The sequence below is a fragment of the Papaver somniferum genome, chromosome 7 (genome assembly GCF_003573695.1).
Source record: "Papaver somniferum cultivar HN1 chromosome 7, ASM357369v1, whole genome shotgun sequence".
Taxonomy (NCBI): Eukaryota; Viridiplantae; Streptophyta; class Magnoliopsida; order Ranunculales; family Papaveraceae; genus Papaver; species Papaver somniferum.
Window position 1 is genome coordinate 65,098,323 of NC_039364.1, and position 9,160 is coordinate 65,107,482.

At 37.3% G+C, this 9,160-nt stretch overlaps 1 protein-coding gene across 1 annotated transcript; it reads right to left on the minus strand.

The window, feature by feature from the left end:
• Positions 1 to 1,448: 1,448 nt before the first annotated feature.
• On the minus strand, positions 1,449 to 4,158 carry LOC113297498 (actin-7-like). Its single transcript, XM_026545979.1, has 5 exons — positions 4,020 to 4,158; positions 3,138 to 3,211; positions 2,644 to 3,037; positions 1,942 to 2,555; positions 1,449 to 1,783 (listed from the first exon to the last, which is right to left on the minus strand). Exons 2-5 carry the CDS (start codon positions 3,195 to 3,197, stop codon positions 1,718 to 1,720), a joined length of 1,134 nt encoding a protein of 377 aa, XP_026401764.1. The 5' UTR covers positions 3,198 to 3,211; positions 4,020 to 4,158; the 3' UTR covers positions 1,449 to 1,717.
• Positions 4,159 to 9,160: the final 5,002 nt, after the last annotated feature.

The following is a 9,160-nucleotide window of genomic DNA, read 5'->3' on the forward strand; positions in this document are numbered from 1 at the left end:
TTGTAGCAATGCTAAACATATTTGTGAAAATAATTCATGAGCATCTGTTTAATCCGTACTACTAGGTATGCGAAAGGGTACACGTACGTATGAACCAGTTCGTGAATTTAGATATCCAAGGTACGTGTACTGGGTATGCGTACCCTAACGCTATTCACGAAATCAGACCCTTGACATACTCGTGCAGGGCTATGTTACGCGTACTGGGTACTTGCTTAAATTCCGGAACTTCAGATATCCATGGTATGCGTACCTACCCTGAGTCCAGATTCCAGTAGTTCTGAAAACATTCTCAATCGCCATAATTATAAATATCACTGCTTGGCCAATTTCCAAATAATCCACAAACATAGTTCTTGAACAATAAACAATAAATTATTTCGAAATAAGAAATAAGATTTCTAAGGACCTATGAACATCAGTTGCTTAAATCATATTTCGAGATGTTTAACAAGATGAGCACGACTCGAAACTTCTTCTTTGCAATATTAGAATGGTAATTTCTTGTGAATATATATAATGGTTCAGTCTTCATATACCTCTTTATTAATGAAGTTCTTAAAATATCTTCATTCGATCTCCAGTCTTCAATCTCTAATTCTAGTTCGAGACATGACTTAAGTAGACTAAACATCAAGATATAGTTTTGTGCAACTAATATTGACAACTAGTTTGGGATAACAATACCTGCGAGTTCGACCGAACAGTTCTATAATAGATCTTGGTGTACATCGGGGTTAACTATGGGCATGTGGTTAGCCGGAACCGGTGTATGATCTCTACCATCCAAAATAACCAGTGTATGATCTCTACCATCCAAAATCACGAACAATCTCGGCCGCTCTTTAGCTCACATACACATACACTTTATATAGCTTATATATAGCTTCTTAAAATTGGTTATTAAAACCTGAATCAACAAAGGTAGCGTAGGAAGTTTCATAAAGCAGAAACCCAGAAAGACAGCTAAATTTACCCTTAACAACCACGCACTTATGGTCACTCTTGTTTTTGTACACCGAGTCCTACCGTCTAGCATTCACGTTCAGTCTTGGCTTCGGCCACTAGGTCGAGCATTCACGTTCTTAATACAGCAAGTCCAGCAAGATTGCAGCCCAAACATAATGAATTAGTTTTTCAATTTCCCTAGTACCATCACGCAAAACTGCTCTTAAAACTTTTAAAGCAAGATCCATGTTTTCTCAGGATATAAAACTTTTAGTGATTCAAGTCTCTGATTCACAAGAAATGAGATCAAAGAGAGAGAGTACAAATCGGTGTTTAGGTGCATTGGATAGAATTTCATAGAACTGTAACTCCCACTTCAAATGTCAATGGTAACCACTGACCACCTACTTCTTGCTTGTTAGACAAAATTAATTGTGTTTGCTGGAATAAAAAAATACCCCGGGTGAATCACATCCACAGGCAACTATGGACAAGCCGCTGACAGAAATCTATCATCAATAATAAACCCCTATATAAAACTTGGAAAATAACATGATCATAGAAAGTGCAATTCAGACCCCTACATACAACTACACACCGACCTAGAAGACTATCTATTATAGAGATAAACTAAAACAGACAAAGCTAAGAATAGAGAAGGGCATAAAACAACCAAATCAGACCAGACCTGACCGACCATCCTCATCTCAAACTCCGAGAAATGTAAAATATAAAATGCACAACAAACAACATACATAGCACCATAAATTTAAAAGCATTTCCTGTGGACAATTGATGGACCTGACTCGTCATACTCCCCTTTCGATATCCACATCTGCACATACACCAAAATACATGAGAACAGAAACCAAACCCATGTTTAGATATGTTTAACCAGTAGTATTTCTAGACATGATGTACACTATCCATTAGCGAGCAATCAAAATAGTTAATCAACAAAACACAACCAAGTGAAGGTAAGTATAATCTTACCTGCTGGAAGGTGCTGAGAGATGCCAAGATAGAACCTCCAATCCAGACACTGTACTTTCTCTCTGGTGGTGCAACAACCTTAATCTTCATACTGCTAGGGGCAAGGGCAGTAATCTCCTTGCTCATACGATCGGCAATTCCAGGGAACATGGTAGATCCACCACTGAGCACGATGTTGCCATACAAGTCCTTCCTGATATCGACATCACACTTCATGATAGAGTTATATGTGGTTTCATGAATTCCAGGTGCTTCCATTCCAATAATTGAAGGCTGGAACAGAACCTCTGGGCAACGGAACCTCTCTGCTCCGATGGTAATTACCTGACCATCGGGAAGTTCGTAATTCTTCTCAATTGATGAGCTGCTCTTTGCGGTCTCGAGCTCCTGTTCATAGTCAAGAGCTACATAGGCAAGCTTTTCCTTAATGTCACGGACAATTTCCCGTTCAGCGGTAGTTGTAAACATGTACCCTCTTTCGGTCAAGATCTTCATGAGTGAATCAGTCAAATCCCTTCCAGCAAGGTCAAGACGAAGGATGGCATGTGGGAGTGCATAACCTTCGTAGATGGGGACTGTGTGGCTGACACCATCACCAGAGTCGAGCACAATACCTATGGAATACCATCATCATCTAGTTATCAACATGCTAGTTCTAGACACGAGCATTCAAAGGAAATACACAACTTTCTAATTACCCACCTGTGGTACGGCCACTGGCATAAAGGGAAAGCACAGCTTGAATAGCAACATACATGGCAGGGACATTGAAAGTTTCAAACATGATTTGCGTCATCTTCTCTCTGTTGGCTTTAGGGTTCAGAGGGGCTTCAGTAAGGAGAACAGGATGTTCTTCAGGGGCCACACGCAGTTCGTTGTAGAAGGTGTGATGCCAGATCTTTTCCATGTCATCCCAGTTGCTCACAATTCCATGCTCAATAGGGTACTTCAAAGTAAGAATACCTCTCTTAGACTGTGCCTCATCCCCAACATAGGCATCCTTCTGACCCATTCCAACCATAACACCTGTGTGCCTAGGCCTACCAACAATACTAGGGAATACAGCCCTTGGAGCATCATCACCAGCAAATCCAGCCTTTGAAATGGGGAAAGCAAATGATCGTGTAAAAAGTTAATCTCAATCCATAAAAAAAAAATCATGAGAATATCAAATTAGTTTGATAGAACTTTCTCACCTTCACCATTCCAGTTCCATTGTCACATACAAGTGGCTGAATGTCCTCAGCGTCCGCCATAATTTATACCTTGCCTGAGCCATAGCACAAAACCACGTCAGTACCATATTTCTGTTGTAATGACTTGAAGAGCTCAAGTCCACACACCACAAAAAGAAAAACCATAGAAAAAAAAATAGTAAAAGTTTGCATAGCCGGTTCTACAACTACGTGATTCCAATAAAAAAAGCTATGATTTCTTGGATGAAACTATGGTCTCCAAGGTGTAGGTTACAGTATAAATAAACTTTTCATTTAGATTCCTTAGCTGCTCGTACACAATTGCCCTCACTAAACAACCAATTAACTCCAAAACCCTAAGACGCAGACTTTCACCCTTAAAATAACTCATACACTAAGCAAATACCGCCCATTTTAATCTCCATAATGAGACAACAGTACACTTAATCTAAGAAAATGATTTTAGTAAATTAAGCCGTAAAATATGATAAAAAAGAATAACAATTATTCTTCAGAATAATCAAAAGACTATCACAGTTGAACAATCGTACATGCAACAAGTGACCTAAACCTACAAATCCATTTATTATAGCTAAAAATCATCGTTGGATCTTATTTATCGAGTAATGACACACTACCAACTACTAGATCTACAGATTACCTAAATGAATCAACAACCACGACAAGCAATCAACCAACCATGGCATTTTATTCGATCCAAACCTAAATTCCTTGGACGGATTTTGATCACAATAGCATGTATTTAAACATATTAGGAAAACCCTAGATCTGTAAGAAGATGAGCAAAAACTTAAACTCTATGTACATGATCAAAGCAGTAGCAGATCCACCTAAAGATATTATCAAAGAGATCGTTTGTACCTTTATTGAGAGAGGGAGAAGATTGTGGAGGAGAAGTTTTTCTCCTTTTGTGTCTTGAGAAACGGGAAAGAAATACTGGGAAAAATATTTAGAGAGCAGAAAAAGAGTGAGGGTGTGGTTTATACTTATAGGACATAAAACCAAGACACCATCCACGTATGAATGACTACACGTGGTTTTATTGGGAGTATATGAGTTACCACTCCCGATTCCCTAACATAGTTCATTATATCGGGTATCGTATCGGTCCTTGCGGATATTGGTACGATATGGCGATGGTGATACTGGCTATGTTAACCACAGTGACCGACACCGGGCGCATTTTAGTCTACTTGTAGTCGTAAGAAGTAATACATCCTACGTCTAACATTTAAGATGGAGTGATTGCAAGATAAATAAGTAAAGAGACATATAAGAACACAAGATGTACGTGGTTCAACATGATTGTCTACGTCCACGGGGTGAAAGGATGATATTATTATTATTTCTTTCAAGTTACAAAGATGGTAGCTTTCAACAACATTTAGTCTCTCTCCTTGCTCATACACTCACAACAACTTGCCTTTTTCTTAACACGAGGGTGTTTATTTATACGCTGAGGTGAACATACAACAAGATTACAGTGTTGGTCATATCATATCAAATCTGATAGTCATGTCATATGAATATTAATGTCTTCTTCCGATGCTTGATACCTGATTCCATAATCACCTGAAACATATGTCTTTCGGTACATCCTCGCCTGGTATGTAATATCCGATCGTTTCTCTTTCCGGTGGTGGTGATTCTGATATCCCTTGATCCGATATCAATAGTCCACCGACCCGAACCTGCCATCTTATGCACCTGAGTCCACCATGATTCGACCCCTCTGCTTCCCAAGCGTGCTCTATCCATCGCATGTAATGTTTTGTCCCCCGATTCAAACTCCACCGTTGGATGTAACCTTTGCTTTACACGTTGTTGCTTCTCTCATGAGCGTGGTAGATATCTCTTTTACCGTGTCGAGATTAAAGGGTGATCACATGCTTCGCCTTGATCATTCTTTTGGTACATCACTGCTTAGAATTGTGTCACCTATACTTGTCAACTAAGTGCTACTATACTAGTTAAGGTATATCGTTATCTATCACATAGATGTGCATATATCATACATTCAAATATACTTTCAAGTACAATAAGCAATGGTGGTATCGGTTATATTAACTAAAACCGACCGATACCGCTAATTTTGGTCTAGTTAAGGTATTATCGTTCTCTATCATATAGATGTGCAAATATTAGATGTTCAAATAGACTTTCAAGTACAATAAACAATGGTGATACCAGTTATATTAACTAAAACTGACTGATACCGCAAATTTTGGTCTAGTCAAGGTATTATTGTTCTCTATCATATAGATGTGCATATATTAGATTTTCAAATAGATAAGTTCAATAGAAGTAACTGGACGATTAGATGTGAAAAATATTATAATTCAAATAATAAATTGTACTACATTAGATATGACTGAGCGTATTTTATTGTCTCCACCGGTCATTAAATAATATGAAAAAATATTAAAGTTGAAGTTGACTTCTTCAATATTTAAATAATAGTAGATGATTGGCTTTGCTCTTCTAAGAGCGTCCACAGTGGTGCGAGCATAACTAAAGACCAAAGACTAAAAAAAAAGATCAAATTTGGGTTTAGTCCGTCCTGTGGCGTAGCGGGTGACGAGTAAATTTGGTCGCGCGTTGATATAAAGTCCGCTTCATCGTCCAGCGTAGATAAAGATTACGCCTGGCATGGGGCGTTGATAAAGATAACGCCTGGTATGGTGCGTTGATAAAGACAACGCCTGTATGGGGCGTGAATTATAGCAACGCCTGGTGTGTGGGACGGAGATTATACGTTCGCCCGGGTTCAAAAAAAAAAAAAAAAAAAATGGGGCGTTGATAAAGACAACGCCCCAAGCAAAGTTTTGTAAACTTTTCAAATTTGGGTTCATCACTATATCAACGCCCCATTCAAATTTGGTGTCAGGCGTTGATTATACCAACGCCCCATCCAGGCGGACATTATACCAACGCCCCATGCCAGGCGGACATTATACCAACGCCCCATTCAGGCGGACATTATACCAACGCCCCCATCCAGGCGGACATTATACCAACGCCCTGCATCAGGCGTTAACTTTACGAACGCGCGGCTACAGGCGGACATTATACCAACGCCCGTCGGGTAGGCGGACATTATATAAACGCCCGACTATATTTGGATTTGGTCTTAATCGCCGACCAAATTTGGTCCGAGTTTTACTCTTTGATCAAATTTTGATCGATGGTCCGTCCCACTACGCCAGCCCACTCGACACCAAATTTGGGTTTAGTCGTCCACTGCAGTTGCTCTAACTGATATCATATTAGTAGAATATATTTATATGTATTAGGTACTATATGAATCTTTAAAGAATCCTTCTCGTCTATCACAACACTCATGCATTGGATATTGAGATTATTGATCGAAATTCCAATAATTCTTTATTCGGAAAAATGATTGATCGTTGAATGACATTGAATGCATTTGCTGGCTTAAACAATTAAATTTTGATTCATAATTTGGATACTTAGACTATGCATCATCGTGACTATCAAGGTTAGTTAAAATCTAACCTTGATAGTCAAGCAAATAAAGCTAACTTGTTACGATGTAAACGATGTCACCATGAACTTGATCTTGAGTACTAATAGGATTACCAAGGATGTTACTGCCAAAACGACTTTATCCAGTAGCAGAACCTTATCCTCCTTCACCTCAAGTTTCATTTCTGGTTTCATTACTACCACTTTCTTGATATGTATGTCTGCTCCTAGCCTAAGTGTGTAAATCAGATTTCATTAGGCATAGAAAATCTGTGCATGCCTTAATGTTTATATGCTTTCATATTTTGTATATGTTAGTATCCGGGTCGATACTACACATATACAATTTATATCGGGAGATACATATCGGATACCCGGGGATACAGATACAATGAGGATCTTGGATCAGTGTCAACAACATACAACGGAAGATATTGGCCTGTATCGGGTATCAGTATCGTATCAACCATTACAGATATAGATACGATTAAGTGGTGTCGGTGATGCTGACCATAATTAACCATCTATCTAATTTAGGTATTATCGTCCCGCCATCATATAGATTTGTATATATAGATGTTTAAATACACTTTCAAGTACAATAGATAAGTTAAATAAGTTGATTGAACCATTGAATCTAAAAAAATATTATAATTCAAATAAATTATTACATTGGAAATGACTTAGCATATTTCATTGTCTTCATTATTCATAACAATGGTGTGAAAATATATTCAAATATGAGTTAACTTCTTCTCCAAAATTTGAATAACTAGTAGATGGTTGACTTTGTTCTTGTAGTTGATATCCCGGCTATAGAGAATATTTTTAGGAACTATATGAATATTCATAAGATACCTCTCCCCTTCCCGGTGCTCAAAATAATTCCAATATGTACTGGAAACACATAAGCGTCAGAAATATATATATATATATATATATAGTTGTAAAAAAATTTGTTGTCTCCAATTTGTTTACAGCAATAAAAATCAAATTTTGAATCAAGTTGGTATAAAATTTTGAGCATGCGATAACGTTTATATGGCTTTTATATTCCTTGACCATTAATATAGTGCAGTATTTAACGGATACAAGTCGATACGGCCAAATACGATATGTATCGACAGATACATATGGGATACCCAGGGATACATATAAACTGAATATATTGGACTAGTGTCAACAGATAAAAACACGAGCATCCTCGTGACTCGACGGCCAATCTGATATCGAGAATTGTTTTGTTTTATATGGTTTTTGTAAACCTATGGAATTTCATAATGAGGAAGGGTTCACTACCATGGTCATTGATCCATTAACATTGTTAATTATTCCATAAAATCCAATGAATTTTGAAGTATTTTTGTATGATATGTTCCTCTTACTATGTTTAACATTCATATCAAAAATCAAGATGCCATATCTCACCATCTACAATGTAATACTCAAATTTTTAGAAACGTAATTATATATATATAGTTAGTTAGTTAGCTTTAGATGCAAGGGAGTCCCTTAGTAAACCTAGTATTTTATTTACTATTATCCTAAGTGATTATGTCATTTAGGTCTTTGACCTCTTCCTCCCATTTCTTGATCGTTTGGGAAGTTTAATATTTGTCGAAGGAAATATCAAGAATTGAAACATAAAAAATACAGAAGCCGTACTTGTATGTGAGATTGATAGATTTGGAGTGAATAGAGATACCAAGTAATAAGCGAGGAGTAAAGTATAAATATGGTACGTTTTAATATTTGTGGTATATATAATCAAGTTCCTTTTGTTTTTAAGAGAGTTTTGTTGTTTGGATTTCTTAGGACTTGTTCACTGAAAGCTAATCGGCAAAAGTGGAAGGGGATCTTCTACTGCAAGATTGAGGCAAGTTTAATCCAGTCTCTTAGTTTCGAATTAATGTAGAAGTGGCAATTGAATATTTCGTAAACTCTATATACCCATGCTTGATTTTAGATTAGGCAGTTGCTTGTGATTTAATTGAAATGATAATGTTATCATGGTTACAGATGAGTTAGGTATGAGCATGGAAAATAGTTAAATTTAGATTTTGTTAGATGCCAATCATGTTGCTTGCTAAGAGGTTAGGGTGTTGTGTACTTAATATAGGTGTAAAATTTGATTCCCTAACGTGTGTGACTATGAGTACTAATTGGATTTTCCATTAGAATATGGTTACTAGTTTCCGATCTAGCTGTACGAATAGTTAATGAGGAATTGTTTTCTTGTGTAAGTTATTTGTTTGTTAGGATGTGTTGGTCATGGGGTTAATGGTAGTAGTTTTAGTGGTGCGAGTACATCACGGTGCCCTTTGTGGATATTACTAGCTATATACTGAACCCTATAAATCATGAGGTTAACATCAAGTGCCTAAATTAAACGATGTAATGGTGAGCACTAATTAGCTAGTATTGTTAGTTGATTGTTTGAGTGTTGAGCCAAAGTGGAAGTTAGTGGTTGTGTGATTAATTTGGATTCTTTATACCTCTAGCTAAATGCCGGACCC